This window comes from Scomber japonicus, chromosome 4 (genome assembly GCF_027409825.1).
Source record: "Scomber japonicus isolate fScoJap1 chromosome 4, fScoJap1.pri, whole genome shotgun sequence".
In the NCBI taxonomy this organism is placed as follows: Eukaryota; Metazoa; Chordata; class Actinopteri; order Scombriformes; family Scombridae; genus Scomber; species Scomber japonicus.
This window is the reverse complement of record NC_070581.1, coordinates 5,302,604-5,323,066: the sequence shown is the minus strand read 5'-3', so window position 1 is coordinate 5,323,066 and position 20,463 is coordinate 5,302,604. Positions and strand designations below refer to the sequence as shown.

General features: G+C 39.2%; 1 protein-coding gene across 2 annotated transcripts; it reads right to left on the bottom strand.

Annotated features, from left to right (window-relative positions):
• Nucleotides 1-3,324: 3,324 nt before the first annotated feature.
• On the bottom strand, nucleotides 3,325-9,978 carry LOC128357258 (protein-L-isoaspartate O-methyltransferase domain-containing protein 2). 2 transcript variants are annotated; one of them, XM_053317567.1, is made up of 7 exons: nucleotides 9,874-9,978; nucleotides 7,330-7,490; nucleotides 7,083-7,233; nucleotides 6,084-6,186; nucleotides 5,827-5,998; nucleotides 5,481-5,604; nucleotides 3,325-4,094 (listed from the first exon to the last, which is right to left on the bottom strand). In XM_053317567.1, the coding sequence occupies exons 2-7, from the start codon at nucleotides 7,483-7,485 to the stop codon at nucleotides 3,526-3,528; spliced, it is 1,275 nt and encodes a 424-aa protein (XP_053173542.1). In that variant the 5' UTR covers nucleotides 7,486-7,490; nucleotides 9,874-9,978; the 3' UTR covers nucleotides 3,325-3,525. The 2 variants fall into 2 exon arrangements, with proteins under 2 accessions (XP_053173542.1, XP_053173543.1); XM_053317568.1 differs by having other exon boundaries at nucleotides 7,330-7,493; nucleotides 9,874-9,953.
• Nucleotides 9,979-20,463: the final 10,485 nt, after the last annotated feature.

Genomic DNA, 20,463 nt, shown 5'->3' with positions numbered 1-20,463 from the left:
CTTCTAAATCACTTCAAAAATAAAATAAATTCATATAACAGACACAAACATGCTCCAAAAACGATTCTAAATTTACAGAGACATTAGCCCAACAGCAGCGCCAATCTGGTCCAGAGAAAGAAAAAAAAAACTTAGCACTCACCGATTACTTGTAGATGGTTGGTCTTCCTCTACCAATAATTTCCATTTTTTCTGCAAACGCAGGTCCGCAATCATATCTTTATCTACCGATCTGGCTGTTAAATCAACAGTCATCACCTTTCCAGAATAACAGACAGTGCGTCATCACGTACCTGCCCATGGGCCAATCAGCCAAGCTCATTTGAATGACGACGCCCAGACCAGCACTACATACTCTGCTTGACATAGACATATATACGATTGATAGACATATATACGATGTATATATGTCTATGAATGCAACTACTGCTGACCCCAGCAGAGGAAAGGAGCTGTGATGCGTGTATAGGACATAGGCGATTTGAGCTCCACAAAATATAACCATTCGTTTTCTGGATAAAGTTGCATACTGAACAAGTAATTGAATTCAGATACATTTCAGAATGACCTTTTAATTATGGAAAAAAACAGAAAAAAAACATTTTTGACAGGGCTAGCAGTGCTAGCCTTGCTGCCCCTGACTGCACACCACTGCTTAAACGTCAAATCTCAAATATACAAACTCCTAGCATCAGAAGACAGAACAACAATCCCTGCAGACGAATGGATCAAACACACAAAAACCCACCAAAACCCAACTAATACAGTATTAAGTCCTTCATGGAACCCACATTACTACCACATGGACTTTAGCCAAAGTAATACATGTTCATATTGTCCAACCTCAACAGACCATTACGTTCATGCCCTCTGGCTACACCCACGTCCAAAACTGGTCAGAGGTCATGACCAGACTATCTGAGATTCTTAGCCTCAGCACCCCCTGTTTCTACATCACATACACCCAAACCATTCATATTAATATCACTAACATTGCCAAAAAAGACAATTTTACTGAGACAGAACCATGGTATCCATAATCTACTGGGGCATTCAAATGTGGAAAAAACGTACTGCATCTTTAAAACAATGTTGAATCCTCTTAAAACATCTAGTGCTGGTCCTGGTCCCCCTTTCTACAATACCTTCAAACACTGATTCCACAAATGGTTCCCAACTTTTCAACTTAAAACCTATAAGAACACAATGTGCAGTTTATCCCATCAATCCAATTTGTTTAGGTTTGTCTTGGTTTATGTCTTGTTTTTCATCCTTTATACATGAGTGCAAAAATAGAATAATATGATTTTTTTTGTTACTGTGTTGCTTTGTTGTACTCTACTTCATTTTATGTAATACTATATTCTTTTTAAAGTAAGGCGTTAACATTCAGCCATTGGAAATCAATACTTCCTTCATTCCCAGCTGGACTTTTCTTTCGTATCATGGACTTTATTAACAGCTGTCAATAATACAGCTCAATTTTTAAAAACAAGCATTCTCACCAAAACTTGATATTAAGTGAAAAAAAAAAAGATTATATACATTCAGCAGAGAAATCACAACTGCACAACAACCAAATATGAATCATGTCAGATAAAGGAATGGTCTACATATAGTACTCCAAAAAAAAAAAGGTAGATCCAGCAGCAGCAGCAGCAGAAGTGGTAGAACGGCCAAAACTGTGAAAGCATGACGTTACACTCGGCAGAAAAATCAGAAATCCTGGTCAGATGAGGACCTACTTTTTTTTTTTGACACAATCCTGCCCAATTCAAAGCTGCACATGTTCTAATTCCTCTTCATGTTGCGATCACATCCCGTTATTGATCCAATGAGCTCACGAAGGCTGCTTCCATCACTTTGCCATCCAAATTCCAACTTTAACAATGAGAATTTATTGTTAACAAAGTGTCATTTCAGTGTTAGTAGTTTTGTGAAATGATAAAACATCAATTGTCAGCTTTTTTTTTTTCTTCGGTCAAGCGATTCGCTGACGATCTACCGTTTCCTCTGAAGAATTCCTCGTCCATGCAACTCAAGTTTGGCACGGGGGTGGGGCAGAAAGTTTGGTACAAAAGCAAGAAGTAAAACGGAATAAAGCCCCATCAAACAATGTTTCTTTTTTCATGTCTTTTTCATTCAAACAATAAATTCATATATGTACACACCACTTCAAGTCTCATAAAGTCCCCCCAAAAAACTAAAAAAAAGTTACAAGAACAAAAAAAAAAAAATCCAGAGATGAGATCATGGTGAGAGAAAAGCTGTACACTGTCAATCATCAGAAACAGTTATGTATTTTTATATCATGCTGGTTTATTTCTGTAAATTGGAATATTAGTAAGTATGTTTTTTTATGGTCATTCTCTTTTGGTTTGGAGAGATTATGATGGTATGTAAAGACAAACCCCTTTTGGACACACATGTAAAGGATTTCAGGGTCAGATTCATCTCCGTGTGGTGACCCATGTAATGAAACGTATGCATAGAAAAAAAAGGGAAACTCAGCCTTTTTGTTAAATTAACAAGTTGCCTATAAATACTTTGAAACACTTGGAAATCGCGACCAAACTTCAGTCAACTCCTCAGAAAAGCAGATTATTAAAGTTCAATTATCTAAGATACTGGTTCGAGGCATAGCTCCTGTTTTATTTTTATAAATCGGTGAAAATAATCACAAAATCATCCACCCGCGCCGTCTTGAGTCACTCTCTGTACACTTAGCTACAGTATCATTAAATATGATACAGTGAAAGAGGGAAAATATGCTTCTCACATCATCGATTCAGCAATGAGTGTGCGCTTTATTCACTCACACAGTTTCCTTTCTAAAAAACAGCACCATCCCAGTTATGTGATATTACACTCACACAAACACACACACTCACACACACACACAGCTTCCACATTAATCCAGTCCACTTCCACTCTCCAAACCTGGGGCACAACTCTTTATTAGTGGCTGTAAAAAGAGCCGAGAAGGCCCTCTTGCTTTCTGCTCTCTCTGCTTTTGTTGCTACAGTGTTTAGAACTCTGGTCCACCGCTGTAGACTAAACAGTGATGGTGCTCCTTCTTAAAAACACGACAAATAAATCGTGAAGCTCAAATAGTGTAAAGTGTAGAACCGTGGAGCTAGATTTGTTAGTTATACAGAGCTGTGAAGAAAAAACAGTGGAGTATAGATTATGTCATCATTTCTTTGCAACCTCATAGGAGAGTGTTTGTCTATAAAATTGGAGTGGGTCGTTTCTGTTCCCAGAGAAGTGTAACCCCCCCCCACCCAACATCCCTCCCACCCCACCCCTCCCCTGGAAAAACTGAGTGGACTCTTTACAGTTCCAGGTGAAACGAGTACAAGAACAGTGGGAGGCAGAGCAAAAAAGAGGGGAGCAGCAGGAGAGTGAGAGGATGGATGATGGAGAGGTGAGAGAGAGTAAGAGAGAGAAAGAGAGATGGTGGATCTGTGGAGTAAGGTAGGTGTGATGTAGTCCTGCCTTGTAGATTCTGGACCTAGGTGGAGCTCATTTCTCTCTGTAGTACAGCAGGTACATCTTCAGAGGCTCAGGCAGCGGCAGGCCCAGTATTCTCTCTCTCAGCACGTTAACGGCTGGCTGGGGTCGCAGCAGCTCCCCCGTCTCCTTCTCCTCCTCCTCCTCCTGTTCCTCCTCTTCATCCTCCTCCTCCACCGTCTCCTCCTCTTCCACCACTCTCTCCCCTCTCCCCGCCCTCCTGCCGCCGCCGCTCCCCCTCATCTGCCGCCTCGTCTCCCTCTCCCCCACCGCCACCTCCTCCTCGTCCTCCGCTCTCCCTCCCTGATTGTTGTTGTTGTCCAGTTGGGCGACGGCGATGCCGCTGCTGGCCACCACCTGGCGTGTGGCGAGGACCAGGGCATTGCAGTGGCGCCGGTGGACGCGCCGGCGTTTGAAGCGAGGGCCATACTTGTGGAGGCCGGCCACAGCCAGACCCCTGCCCACGCTGAAGGAGGAACCCCTGCCGCGAGATTGACTGTCTCCTCCGTCCGTGGTGACTCTGAGGGTGTGGCGGATACAGATGCGAGCCAGCTCCTGTAACGTCCGGACCTCGTACTTTGCTGCAAAATTGAAAAACCACAAGACAGCAGAGCAGAGAGGAAAATATGATGAGGAAACACAGGAGGAAGACAACAAAACTCAATAATTAAGCCTCATTCTGACTGGATTTACTCCTCTAGGGGAGGTGGATGATCTTATTATTACCTGCCCTGGTGGGTAATTCTTTACCCCTACCTTTGTAATAATTACAGCTGCAATTATCTACTTTATTTCAGTGATCTTGCTGAGTTTTTTAACTTGCTTGTCCTTCTACATTTTTTAAACTCAGTGAAATTTAGCTTTTGTGCAAAACTTAAGTCAAAAATGTTGCTAATCTGATAGATGGAAAGATGCTATAACAACAACATACAGGCCTATTTTGGGAACCAATATGACACAATGGTGCAAATCAGAAGTCAGAATTTCCGAATTCCCAGTCGGAAATTTCAACTTGAACGCCCCCTGAAGTCGCATTTCCGACTCAGACGGTCAGACGAACTTCACCAGCCCCGACCCCAAAATCCATGACAGCTTCAACGTGTATCAACAGTGTGAAAGTTGTCGTAGTATCCTGTTTATCAGCACTTTTGTCTTATTTATGTCTCATTAAATCGGTGGTACACACAGCTGTCTAACTTCTGCGGACATGTTGCAACGCAGTTTATACACACAAAATACAGTAAAATGTGTTTTTATCAACTGGTATTACTATCAATGGTTAACCTGGCTACAACTAGGTGTGGCGTCATGTTGGTACTGCTGCTGTCTTATGAGCCCAGTTTTTATATCATATTTCTTTACATTTTGGCAAACTGACACTATTAAACATATGCTGAATTATTTATTAGTAGCTACTTATTAGTATTAGAATCTGAAGCATCTATCTTCTATGATTTCTAAACTGATTTATACAGGTTTATTGCAGATGGACACAGGAGATAATACGATACACTGAGATATACAATGCGATATACGATACAATATACAATACAATATACGATACGATATACGATACGATATACGATACGATATACGATACGATATACGATACGATATACGATACGATACGTTGCGATATACGATACGATATACAATACGATATACAATACGATATACGATACGTTATATACACTACAATACGATATACTATACGATACAATATACTTTAATTGTCCCCGTAGGGAAATTTGTCTTGGACTCAAATGCCGTGCACATTATTGCCTTCACAGTTACAGTAAAACAAACTACATATGAACAAATGAGTCTCCGTCTATTACAAACCATATCCTGTTATTTCCTCATAGTTCAAATGTTATCTGAAACAAAGAGTTCAATTACTGAGGAGCACAGTGAATAGTTTAGCCTTTAGACACAGATCATGTATTTTTGTTGTGTTTGAGACTCACGCAGCGGGGCGGTCTTGGGTTTGCCGTTGGTGCTGTGTTTGGGCAGCACAAGAGGAGCGAAGGACACAGAGATGATCTTTTTGGTCTCCCAGCTGTTTGGTCCTGTACGTGTGATCTTGGTCAACTGTGGAAAACACAGCAGGAAGAATTAGAAGAGTTCTTGTCCTTGTATTTTGTGTCCAGATTTAATAATGTGCTACAATAAGTCCATTCACCCACGAGCATTGATTCAAGTTACAAGCTGCTGTACACATGAGAAAATAAATCAAAGTCATATATTAACTAACAGACACTCAGAAAAAAGAGATGCAGATGGATGGATGCAGATAAGACGCACAGCACCAACCTTTTCCTCCAGAGGCATCACCAGGATGCCCCCCACCTTCAGCAGGTTCTTCATGTAGTCCTCGTGGTCCTTCTGCACCCCAGCCCCACAGTACACCCGGTCATACTGACGGCTCTCTGGAGGAATCTCCAGACAGTTTCCCACCACAAAGGACGGCTCGCAGAACTCAAATCTGAACGGAGAGACAGAGATGATGAAAACTACTGCAGACTGTGTAAAGAAACTAGAAACCATCACCGATATGTTCAGATACGTACTTATCAAAGCTGTCACTGGTTTTGATGAAGGAATCAAGCTTCTGGTAGGCGTACTCTATGACATCTGCATGTAGCTCGATCCCATGATTCACCCCAAATGGTCCTGGAAGAGTCGGCATACTATCATTATCAATGGAGCACATTAATGTGATTGTTGTTATTCTCTTATTAGAACTGTCTGAGACACAAGCTGCATTAATACAAGCCAGTCACTACTTAATACACATAATTACATTTCTATAGAATGTGTAGTTATGTGAATAGTGATGTACACATCACAAAACTCAAAACTGCACACTCATCTCTAGACATTTTTCATCCAAATTGAAGATATTTTTAGCCCAAATTGGCTCTTCAGGCACAGGAGGATCATGAAATCACCTACAATATTTTAGAGTCAGCACCTGCATATAAGAAAGATTGAGAAGAACATGTGTGTGTGTGTGTTTTCCACACTGATTATTCAGAAACTTGTGTAATCCAACTGTGATATTAAAGAAATGAATCAGTGTTTTTGTGTCTTCATTCTTTTATCAGATACAAAGCGCAGGCAGCACATTACTCTACAACTGTTTAGTTATTATCTCTCAGCCTCTACAATGTGAAATAACCTGAGTACATCTCTGGATTGCTGTGTCCATTTAGTAACTATGGCAACTCCCTCAGCTCATCTGAGACCCAACATGAACAGTCTTTACCCTCTGACACTGAAAAAAAGCCTTTGTCATTTCTACCCATATGCTCACAGTTAGCACATTTCACATATGACAATGACAAGTATTTGGAATGTTACTGCATAATAACAACTACAACAATAATAATAACAATAGAAACAGCTGATTAAGGCATGTACTGGTTTACAGGCCGAACTTCATTATAGCTAACTCATACAGATACAGGGCAGAAGGCTGATATGACTGACTGTTGTATTAAGACACGCCTGAAAAATTATGAACTGGTCCTTTAAAGTAAAAAAAGGTACTTGATTACTGCTCTTACCCAATATGAGGCCGACCATGGTGCTGAGGTAGCCAGTCCCACTGCCAAGGTTGAGGAAGGAGAGACCAGGGTGGAGATCCAGAGCCTCCATCACCTCAGAGTAGATACACGGAGCAGACAGGTGGATGTTTCCATGCCGCCAAGCCAAGTCCTACAACGTTACATACACCCAAACATCTTTAAGCCTATCATCCCACCATCATTTCACTCCCAACACACTGTAACCATGTTACCTTTACTTGCTCACCTTGTAAGCGTTATCTCTGTATTCATCCAGGTAATAGTCAGCGCGGTCTATAGCTCTGAAAGCCCGCTCCACCAGGTCAGAGCGGATGTAGTAAGCCTCCTTCAGGTTGTCAATCAAATCGTCGTTGTCCTCACCGGCACTCACAGCTCCACCCATGTTGACTACTGACCAATAGAAACAGCTGGGTTACTATGATAAAACACTTTGAGTGAAGCTCATGCTACCTAATTCCTTCAAAATAAAGGGCTTCCCCATCAGCTTCAATTGTACTTTTCTATTACTTTGCATTGACGAAAACACTCATAATGAATAAACTGTACAGAATTGAAACCAGTATTATAAACAGTGCATGGTTCAATGTTCAGAACAAATGAGGAGTGAATCTCTCAGGTTCATTTGTCTCCATTTGCTGAGCCGGCACTGTGTGATATAATGAAACCTCACAAGTGAATTATTCTGATGACATTTTCATGCTGACAACATGATGGACTCTTCTGATATTCACTGCCAAAGACTAACTATTACATTTACTTCACCTCGACTCATGAAGATAATAAACAAACTGTAGAGCTCAACTTTAATCCATCAAAAACTGCTGATACGATCCTTTTTTCTAACATTACTATTTTATTTCTTCACCTTCTTTAGATGCTGGGACACTTCAGTCTTCTCACTTTTATGAAAAGGCCTTCTTATAGTTTTTACTGACTGCTCATTCTCTCTGTGTTATTAATTCTCTATTTTTGTCTCTATTTCATAGCTTTTACTGTTTTATGATTCGATGCTGTATCATCTTGACTGCCTGTATTTTTATCACAACTATCAGTTTTGCCCTTTCTAGCTTTTACTTGATTTTATGGAAAACACTTTGTAATATTGTTTTGAAAAGTGCTATATCAATAAAGTTATTATTATTATTCAAAAATGTAAGATCAAATCTTACTGTGCATGTCACCTTTGGAGCAATGTGTTAAAATGGAGAGCTGAAAACAACTTGAATGTAAGAAATGCTTCAGGATGAGAGCAGCTCTGTCATTCTGTCATAACTACACATCTGCACACTGGATAACAATCACTGCCTGTGAATACAGGTTTGATTTAACATCAGATGCGTTTTTCCTTGAAAGAAGTTTAATTTTTGTGATAAAATCCTTAAAACTACATCTCCTTCTTTACCACATTGAAAAATCCAGAATCTATGTCAATACTTTAAATTTTAAAACGTTTAACAGCTGGACACAAGCTGCCTCCTGCTTCACTCTGAAGTCCATGATCAGTGTTTGTGGACCGGAGGCTTCAATTTCCACATCATGCTTGTCTAAGTTGAATATTGGACCAGCATTGACTTGTGATGTCACAAATCATCCTCATAAACCCACTTCTTAAAAGCAAGTTCCATACTGGACCAGGACTGGCTTCCAGACAAGTTGTGATGTCACAAATCCTGCTCCTAGGCCTGCCCCCTTAAAACCAGATTTTCAATGAGCTCAGAGAAACTTTCCACACATTTCTAATGTTAAACTCTACACATACATCATTCTGCACACTAAAGCTCAAACATTTAACCATTTAACTATAGTAACACGAATAAACACATGAGCCTGGCCAACACCAAATTTAGAGGCCTAGAGCTTTTGGCTGCAGAATGCAACGTTAGGTGTGAACCCTGCTGCTGCTGCTGCTGCTGTGGCTGTGGTTCTGGGCAGTGTTAAAAACAACACCAGAGAGCAATGCCAGAGCAGTAGCCAGGAGGGACAGAGATCACAGGGTGCACTGGCTGCCAAATGCTGCTCGTAGTCATGAGGACAAGAACAAAGAGCTGCGTGCATTTAAATATGACTGCAGCTCCTGCCTTTGATGGTGGAGCTGAAGTGGAGTGAAAGATAAACAGCAGGACTTGCATTAAATGAACAGGGACGGAGACGATCCAGAATATTACTACGGAGTTTCTTCAGGGTGTTTAGCAGAGATGACCACAGGGGGGCGCTGCCACACATTCTTTAACAAACTATTTGGTTTAGTAGGCTAGTAGAGTACACACTTCCTGCCAAAACACTGTCGTCTGCGCCTCACTATTCATTCGCACATTCAATGAATTAGCTCCTTCGTCTTCTTTGTTACCCACACGTTTTATAACAGGAGTCAAAAGTCAGCACACGACCTGTAACTCCTGCAGCTTTCATTTCAGCGCAAACATCCACACACACACACACACACACACACACACACGCAGCCTACACGTTGTTGTTGCGGCTGCTGCTGTTTGCGCCACTCAGGTAATCCACTTTCGACACAATAAATAGATCCAAATCTCTCCCGCTCCTAACAGCCACACGGTTTAAACTACTAAAAACACGTTATTACACGAGGAAGAGACTGTCAGAGGCTGGCAAGGTCAACACAAACAGAAATAACCGCAGTCTCGTCTTCGCTGGAAGAGAAGAAAGAGCGAGAGAAGAATGATAACGGCTAACAGCTGCTAGCTGTGGATAAACACACGCTAGTAAACACGATGTGCTTCCGCAGATGGAGACGACGGTATACCTGGTTAAATGGCGACTGCTAACTCTGTGTCTTTGTGATTTTCCTGGTGTTCAGTCTTTAGAGGAGATCCAGTCACTAACACACCACTGCTGGATGTAAACATTTGGCCAGCTGACGCTCTTACGTCAGACGTAAAGCACGTATGACGGCCCGCATGGACGCCGTGAGGCAGAAACATGAACAGACAGGGCTAATGTTACAGTTTCAATGTTAGTTAAAACTGACTAATGCTATGCAAAACAATAAAGGAATATTTCACCAAGTTTGAGTACCAGCATTGACTTACTTTTACCACACAGCCAATACTGTAATACTGAGCTGAAGCTATTTGTGTCTCAGTAGCTTCTAAGCTTCCTTTGCTCTAATTAGCTTCATTAGAGAGCTTGAATGGAGCTTACTTTCAAAGTTAAATAAGAAGGTTTGTTAGCTCACATGTCAGCAGATCAATGACCTACACTAAATTAAATCTCTACAGGTCTTATTCATACAAGTCATAGTTCACTGTAGGAAAAACACAGGTGTAAATAATACATTTAAAAAGATAGATAGACTTTATTCATGCCCAAATTCATTTATCCAATAGCTCATATACATAAATAAACACATACATACATAAATAAGAGCAAATAATAAATACAAAAATCCTAAAAGTAAAAAAATGAAGCAAAATATGTAAGTTAATTATTTTCTTTTATTTCTATAATTATTATTATTATTTCCTACTTTAAACCTCTTTTTTAATGTACTTTTACTTATGAACTGGAATGACTGGTTGCTTGTATATTTTGGTTTATTCTATTATATATTCTGTTCAATAAAGAATAAAGGGGGAAAAGGTGTAAATAATAGAATGAAGATGGCTGAATTCCATTTAGCTGTTTCAGTTTCAGGGTCCCTGTTGTGTTCATGCTGGCTTACTGACATACTCTCACAACATACTTTAATAATAGAGTGTTAATATTATGAATATACTTGTGCTTTGCTACTGTGACAAGTTCAAATGTCTGCTGTGAAACAGAAATAAAAATATAGGCCTACATATGTTGATTCGTTCATTAGTTGTTCATCCAACTTGTGTTTCTTCATTTTCAGGCTGGGTTGGGCTGGGTTTGTGGTGTTGTTGCACTGGGTTAAATATTGTTAGTTCCTCCGTGGGCAATGTCAATTAGGTACATATAACATTCTGCATATTGGAATGTGCATGAGTCTCTATTTGTCTGGATACATTGTTATATATCCAAAGGCAGTCATGTTCTCAAGTTATTTATATTGTTATGTTTCTATTTAGTGATAATAGTCTAAAACAATGGTTCTTAACCAGGGGTTCTTAACCAGGGGATCAGAAACCCCTTATGGGGTCTCAAGTTAAACTTGAGGGGTCACAAATAGACATTTCAAGACAAACAAATACTACATACTGTGTCAAAAACATTGTATTTTGACACAGAGCCTCCAGATAAGGTAATAAATCAGGACCCTTCTGTAGATTCCCAAGAAGTCCTAGGGGCCTGCAGTCTAGCCTATTAGTATGAGCAGTGACATGCAGGGTGGCAGTCACAGTTATAAGACATATTACACAATGGAGTAAATACACCCCTTGCATCAGTATTATACACCAATTTTCAAGCCCATCTTAGTCACATGTGTATGTACATTAAAAGAGTCACTACTTGTTGTAATCAGTCCTCCTCTCCATACTGGCTGTGAAGGAATCCCTCCAAAACACATTTTTATTGTAAGCAATGGTGGTCTCCTGCTGCTTTTGCACAGAATGAGGACTGTGGATTTGGTACCCCATCACTTACACTGGAAACACATTAGGAAGGGATCTCCTTAGGTCCAGTATTGAGAGGTGTCCCACATACAGTGACTGATTGCTCTTTCAGTACACATGAGCATTTCAGTATTGCCTTGAGATAGACTTGAAAAATGTGAACCTGTCCTTTAAGATGCATACACTGTGATGGCAGCTAGTTCCATCTCTGCTTCATTGTCTCTTAGGAGGCTCTACCAGGATACCACCTCTCATTATTACATCTGTCACTTGAGAATTTATATTTATCATATTTATTGGATTTTTTCCCTCTGTAACAAATCCAGTTCTGCTGCACAAATATACTCACAAATATAATAGCCAGGACCTACCTCAAAAAAGCAAAATCCTATAAAAGTAAATCCTCTGGTAACATATTCTTAGTTACCTTTAAAGATCATCTTTTTTGGGTGAGTTTTTCAGTTGATCTTTCAGGGATGTCACCTTGGATATAGCAGAGGCCACATGGTAAAAGATCCTGCTAGACAATATGACATTCTGCCTGGATGACAGTTTCTCTAAAATGTCCATGAAGCACTTTTTCTAAAACACTGTTACTATTCTCGGTTTACATGTGTGGCACCAAACATCATTTATCCATCCATCCAATCGATTAGCAGTACATCACCAAAAATATATATCTATTTTTTTCACTTTAAATTTCAAACTGTGTCAGTATGAAAGCACTTAGATACAATCACTGAGTAAAAATACAGATAAATATCTTACAGTGGCACTGCGCTCAACATACTGCAACTTAGAAGACACAACAGAAGCAAATAGAGGAAACATAATCAATTTGACAGTATGATGCAGCACTTAAAACAGCCAAATACAGAAAACACAATCCAATATAGAAATTTTCTGCAAAAACAGAAAGTACAACCAAAGTGTTCAGTCCACTCAAAGGTTGTCTTGTAACTTACTTGCATTGTGTGACTTGCAGATTTTTTGTATACGGTTGTGATTTCCGTATTTGCATGTGGTGGACATTGTGTATTTCTGTATTTGGCTGTGGTTTCTATTATGCAACAATGTCTCACTGAAAGCTGCTCAATCATAGTCTGTTTTTCTGTATTTACATATGTTTTCTAAGCTGCAGTGCATTAAGCTCTCAGGGTCACTGTAATATCTTCTACAGACGGCTGAAAATAACCAAAAAAAACTTGTCACCAATTTTAGCAGTTTATCTCCAGGTTTCTCACTGTCACCTTTATGACAGGTCTTCAAATGAAAGCAAGAACTCTGTATGTGACTGTAATGTTAAAACAAAATGAAGGTACAGAAAGAATCAATGTAAATTGGAAACTATTTAGACATGGACAACATATCTCAGTGTTTCATGTGACACTGCAACTGAGAAACTCATGACTCATGGTAAGTAGTCAGTGTTAGTGAGGAAGAAATGATTGTAAAACCAAAGAGATGATGGTGGACATCACACACAGTCCTGTCCACATCTATATACAGGGCTGTGGAGTCCCCAGCTTCAGGTTCTTGGAGGTCACCATCACAGAGGAGCTGTCCTGGACTGTGGTGGGTAAGTCACAACAACACCTGGATTTTGTGATCATGCTAAGCAGAGCCAATCTACCTTACCTGTCAGCAGGACATTGTTGGAATTGAGCACTGTGTTGTGCTTACACAGTGACTGTGTTGTCTCTGTGTAAGCACTGCTAAGAACATCATAACAGACTTAACACCTTGTGGACACCATCAGTTGAAGTTCCTTCCATCAGACAGACACTATAGATCAATCTGTACACACACAAATAGACTAAAAAACTGCTTCTTCTCAAAAGCTGTGGCACTATTAAACTCAGACACCTCCTCAGTCTGAGACTAAAATGCTGCCGTCATTAGGCACAAACAATATTTAATTACTCATATGTCAATTAAAGCCACTGATCATTCAACACTCCAATACACCATCACTCATTTCGATACACTGCCCGTTTACTGTATTTTGCTGCTGATGCTGATTTTGTTTTATACTTTATATTGCTTATATGTTGTACTTATATTGCATCTGCACTCTTTATCGTTAATATTTTATATTTCAGTCTTATTCTTGTGTAAAAGTGTGTGACGTAAATATGTGTAATGTCTTACATACCAATGCATCATATGAGGCTGATGCAATTTCAATGTCATTGTGTTCACATAGTGATAATACAGATCTTGACTTGGAAAAAACAAACAAACAAACGAACAAACAAACATGCAGATTCACTGAATGATCCACCAGATGTCAGTGCTGTTCAACATAAAAGCCACATGTAACTGCACATTAATAGAAACACACACAGAGGTCCCCCATTTTGTTCACCAGTCAGACAGCATGTGTATCTGACTGCAAGGCCATTTATACTGTATATCAGTACACACCAGATCAACTTTAACATCCTGCATCCCAGTGTACTTATTCACAACAGCTGGTGTTATAGTAATGTAAAGTTAACCATTTATCTATCTTATGGACACACACATACACACATGTTCAAGTTTCCATCACTTCAGAGGACATTATAAATTGACTTACATTCATTTCCTGGAGGCTTACTCTAACCCCCAACCATAACCACTACTTCTCTAAACCAAACCTAAAATATACTTAACTTTAGTAAAAATACCAATACAGCAATGTAAAGATACTCCATACTAGTAAAAGTCCTGCATGAAAGATCCTGCTTAGATAAAAGCACTGCAGTATTATGAGTGATGTAGTATGCAGTATTACAGTAAAAGTGAGTGATGTAGTATGCAGTATTACAGTAAAAGTAGTGATATATTATTATATATGACATCATTATATTATTAATAGTGAAGCATCAGTGTTAGAGCAGCATTTTACTGTTGTAGCTGCTGGAGGTGGAGCTAGTTTATACTACTTTATATACAGTTAGCTAGTTTATACTACTTTATATACAGTTAGCTAGTTTATACTACTTTATATACAGTTAGCTAGTTTATACTACTTTATATACAGTAAACTAGTTTACACTACTTTATATACAGTTAACTAGTTTAGTCCAGTGGTTATATTATCCATTGTGTCAAATCTTCATCTGAAAAGAAACTAAAGCTGTCAAATAAATGCATCCACCGCTGCTGATTTACATTTTGAGGACTTTGAGGTTTTTTTCCCCAAAAGAGAGATGAGTCCCCACAGTGTGACTGTGTGAAGAGATTTATGTCCCAACAACACACATACACAAGTACACACATGTACACTGACACAACAGAGTCATCCTTGTCTATGATTCTTTATTTGCGTTTTTCATAGAGAACATTTAAAATGGTTCATACCCCCACAATAACTGACATCACTCTGGTTTATAACACTGACACAGGAACAGGAACAGGGGAACATGTACACAAGTACACAAACACACAATCACAAATTCGGCCCATCTACAGTGTTTTACTTCCCAAAGAAACGCAATAAAAGAAAAACAAAAAAACAAACAAACAAACAAAAAAAAACATGAGACCCCAAGGACGCACAGCCAAGGCCTGTCCCACTTTACAAAATGGTGCAGTAGCAAAGGAACAACCACATCTACAAAAGTAACAAAAATGACCATACAATCTATCGTTGTGGAAGTGCTTGTAATTTTGGAAGTTTTGTACTTTTTTAAAAGGATATCAATATCAATGCCTAGAAAATCACCAGTAAAAATAGCTCATCTCTGTAAAAATGTGCTAGCAGGACAACCCTTGGCTGTGGAAGTAATATTATTATTATTATTTTTTGTCACAAACTATTCTTTTTTTTTTTTTTTTTAATTTTTTGAAACCATTTTCAACTCGTCTTCAATACAACAACAATAACACTGTTTTTTTCTTCTGAATACAAATATGTACAGAGACTTCCACTTGTTTCAAAATAATGCCCTGCACACTGATGCATTATCTATGGGGGGATGACGATGATGATGACGATGTTCTTCAAATTCCTTTCACAGAAACTGTCCGTGCAGTTTGGTACCTGAATCGACTTGAATGAGATCACAGTTTCTTTGACTTGGAAACGGAAAAAAAGCTTGTTTTGCATCTCTGTCACACACAAAAAAACTGCCCTCTAACATGACCTCTGCATGTAAAAGACACATTTGTTTTATTCCCCTACACATACTGTAAGTAAAACCCTCTCCCTCTCCCCAAAAAATATTGATTAAGAGATCTAGATCCAGTGTTTTTTAAGCAGTATTTGAACCAGGTTTGCCACATGTAAACATACCATATCTTTGAAATGAGTGGAGTGAGAAAGGCACACATGATAAGACCATACAGCTACAGCAAGGGGGGTGGGGGGTGGGGGGGAGAAGGAGTGGGGGCTGGGGGAAAGAAATGGGAGAGGGGGGCTTTTGGTTTTTTTTGCTCAGCTTGATGAAAAAGTGCCACTCAACTTGACATTTCTTTCTCAGTAGTATGTGTGTGTGTCTATACATTAATAAAAATAGGAAAAAAAATAATACAGGATGTAAAGGTGTGCCCCCCCCCCCTTCTTAAACTCACAGCTCGGGTTTTGGTCTGGGCTGCTTTCCCTGAAACTGTCATCATGTTAAATTCTTTTTTTCTTATTAAGGGTGCTTTAAGGGAAGAAAAAAAAACTGGACCCTGACCAGTTTGTTTTTTTAATTTATTTTCCTATTTAGAATAATACAACTCCTCACTCCATCACTCGCTACTTTTATGTAAATAAGAAAACATACAGTGCGTGGGCGCAGAACCAACCGTAGGCTGCGTTTGCTTTCTCAGCTGACATGTTGGTTGTTTTTTTTTTTATGCTTTCATGGCCTCAGTGTTATTCATTTACATACCTCAGTAGACAATTTCATCAAGCAGTTTAAAATGGGTCATGCCATATCAAATAAGTTAGGAGAATATTCACACTTAGGAGTCTTAACACTCTTGGGTAGTGTTCTCGTGCATGTCAAGAGAGGAAGAAATATACTACTTTGTTAACCAAATGCATTAAAAAACTCTCTTTCCTGAGGAAAGGTTACACAAGACATGAAGATGGGAGGGAGGGGGGGTGAATGGGGGTTGGGTGGGCGAAAGAGGTGTGTGTGTGGGGAGGGAAGGGGGTTTAAAAGTCATAAAAAAGCTTTGACATTCTTTTGAGTGACGGAGACACATATTTATGCAACAAACGCCTCCTCATAAAACAAAGGGGAGATTGTGAAGCCTGGCAAATCAATTTCCCACTCCCACGCACACTCATCTCATTTCACACGAGGCCTCGATCCAGCCGCTGCTATCGCCTCTAGCCTCAGCTGACTGGCTGACCTATGGCATTGCTCTGTTCTGCTTTTAGCAGCTCGCTCCGGTCACCTGAGAACCAAACTCTGCTTCCTGTCAATCTCTTTTGGTTTTTTTTTTGTTTTGTTTTTGGAAAGGAGAGCATCGCTTCCTTTATATTTTTATTTTTTTTGTACATTTCTGAGCTTTGACAGCCCCCCCCCCCCCACTCCCACCTTAATGTCTCTATCTGACATAATCTACAAGTCGGTTTTTCCTCTATATATGAATGGCAACAAGCAGGTGCGGCAATGCTTTGTAATGCGCCCTCCAGTGGTTGGGTTGGTTGGGTTGGGTGGGTGGGTGATAGGGGATGGGTGTTAGGAGCAGGTGGGGGGTTGGGGGGGGGGTGCTCGCTATTGCCCGTGATCTATTGGGTTTGTACAAGTCAAGACTCAAATGCTGGCATTTTCAACAGTTATTCAGAAAGTGCACAAAGGAGTTTTTTCATTCTACATTGGCTAAAAAGCACATTAACAACAGGCCTTTGACATCAGAGTTACACACGGGTATCATACTGTACACCACAGTAGCTGCAACAGATCACTCAAAGGCAGGTTTACACTAAAGTCCCCTACTTGCTTGTATCGACAATAGCCTTTACCATTAACAATACAATAACTGCACAACGTAGCCAAACACTATGTGCAGAACATTATTCAGAGGCATCATCATCTTGTTTTTTTGTGGGTTTTTTTTACTTCTTTTTTTTTCTTGTAACTATACATTAACTCACATGACACTTAGAAACAAAGAGCCAACCATCTAGTTTCAAATTGACAGTCTCAGATTCAGTAGTACAACATACAGTAGATGTTTCTGACACTTCTGGGGACAGACAAATAAAGAAAGAGAGAAAGAGAGAGGGAATGGGGGGAAGGGAAGGGGGGAAAGAAAAAAGGAAACACATCCAAAGTATTGTACTGTATCATCAACAATGCCTACTTGTCTTCAGCTTGACTGAATGGTATGTTTAAAGCCACAGTTGAGTAGGTCTTAGTGATATTAAATAAGGTGTAACTGCCTCCTTATTGATAACGCCCCCTCACATCTCTTCTAGACAGCTAGTGATCCTTTTCCATAAGGTAATACAAGAGAAGAAGAAGAGCAAGTCAACAATTACACTGGAAAAATATATGTATGTTTATATTCTTATATATAGCATCTTTAAAATCTATTTATACAGAATGTATATATAGTGTACTTATGGCCATCTTGGCAGAGAAATAAAGGCATCTGAAACAATCACCACTCTCTCGATGCCGCCGTCGTTTTCCGGCACCGGACATTGTTACATTGCAGAAAATGCGAAGGATCAGGAAAGAAAGTGAGTTTTTTTTTGTTTTGTTTTTTTTGTTTGTTTGTTTTTCTTTTTTTAGTGGCACTTTGTGCATCAAAAAATTAAAATCTAGAGTAAGGCTACAAGGGTGTGTATGTTTATCTGATAGAAGTTTGTCAAAGGAGGCCATCCTACAGTATCTTCGAGGGTTGGATATGTCCCTATGTGTGTATGTGTGTGTGTGTGTGTGTGTGTATTAAACCATTCATCCAGCCTACAAACACTGCTGGAACAGAGCTCTATATATGTACCATTGTACAGATGAAAATAATAAAAAAAGCATTACTTTAACATCTATGGTACATTACAGAGGTTTTGGGTGAGCCAGTACTGGCCGCTACAAAGCGCTTGGGAGAGGTAACATTTTTTAACTGTACTCTTTTTATCGTTTTTTTTCCAATTTTCTTGGTTTTCTTTCACCTGACAAAAGCAAACACGAGATGGCTCAAAACGACAAAGAGACCAGATACCAACAGAGCAGGTGATTGCTTTTGCTGGGTTATGTTTTTTTTTTTGTTGTTGTTATATGTCTTTACAATCAGCTGCTGGTATGTCTAGGTATAAGCCTAAGTAATCAAACAGTATTTGTTATCGATTTTTCCGTTTCTTTATTTAAATATTAGCAGTGGATCTTTAAGACTACTCAGACTCAACCGTCACATCACGCACATAAATAACAAAATAAATATAATACAGCCATATCAGTCAATTTCTTTCAATATTAAATAAATAATAAATACATACTTTCTTTTTTTCAGCAGTGGGTTTCTGAATGTACCAGTAACAGAAAAAAACACAAACAATAGGGAGAAGAGAAAAAAACAAGAACCCAAAAAAATATTATTTTTGTAAAATTATCAAAAAATGCTTTTTTTGTCAGTTATAAAACATCTGCACTTAAAAGGTTTTTAAAAAGTACTCAAAAACAAAATATGCCTTGTCAGTCATCTATATAGATTCTTAAAATATTGACGTAAGACATCTGCAAATCGCTGCGACCATGATAATCAGTAAAGATGCATTCTGTGTGTGTGTGTGTGTGTGTATGTGTGTGTGTGTGTGTTACAAAACAAAGTTAATAAATAGATTGCTTCAAATAAATAAACCTCAATAACATAAATGGCAATAAGTTACAATTTAAAAGTTCACAAATTTAAATAATTCATATATAACAATAATTATCGTACCACAAAACTATTCATTGAAATGAAGTGCAATTCCTATTTTTGATAAATACTATTAGACTAAACTGAATTTGAAATGTGTGCGCGCTATCACTATCATCATTTCAGCTTTTCAAAATAAAAGAAAAAAAAGAGAGGAGAAAAAAAACAAACAAAAAGGTTTTATCTGCTGCTTTTCAAAAACATGTCATGGTTGTCCCGTGAAAAAAAAAACAACACATCTTCACTGTTCCTGGATCTGTCTCAACACCTCGCTTGGAGAATTTCCTGCTTAAACTGAGTCAACATTGCGCTGTTGACGCCTCAGTTACACACATTCAGTTTTAGTGCCTCGCCTCATATTGCTGGGATGTGTGTGTATATGTGTGTGTGTGTGTGTGTGTGCGGTCGTGGATCAGGAAAAACCCTTTGGAATCGATGAACAGACACGCACACACGCAGTCGTACACACACATACACACACACACTCGCCACAGTGAATGCTACAGGACAGCACTGAGAGTCTTCACGTTCAACTCATCTCGTGTTCTTCCTGTAAAAAAAAACGATCCTCCAAGTTTCAAACCGGGCAAAAAAACAGCGAAACCTTCTCCGATGACAGTTCAGGACACAAAAGAGACAACAGGTAAACATACAGCATATTTAAAACCCCCCCAGATACAGTTTATAGTAACATTATTCTTCTCTTCCATCCATTCTGACTGAAGGATTCGTCTCCTCCTGCTTCCTCCTCCAATCCCAGCAGCAGCATGGTGTGGATTTTGGTCCGCGTCACTTTTTCTTCTAACAGAGTGCTCCCTGGGTTGATTTTTTTTTTTTTTTTAAGTTGCCGTTTATTTAAATAACCTGAATTCCCTTTTTGTTTTTTTGAATCGTATTTCAATATATTGTAGAGTATTTCAACATCCTCTCCTTCATCTCTTTCCGGCTCTGTCACGCTCCCGCGC

Coding starts and splice junctions, on each gene's coding strand:
- LOC128357258 (XM_053317567.1), bottom strand. CDS start 7,485: ATGGGTGGAGCTGTGAGTGCCGGTGAGGACAACGACGATTTGATTGAC. Junction 7,234..7,329: donor ACAGAGATAACGCTTACAAG/GTGAGCAAGTAA, acceptor GTAACGTTGTAG/GACTTGGCTTGGCGGCATGG. Junction 6,187..7,082: donor CATGGTCGGCCTCATATTGG/GTAAGAGCAGTA, acceptor CGACTCTTCCAG/GACCATTTGGGGTGAATCAT.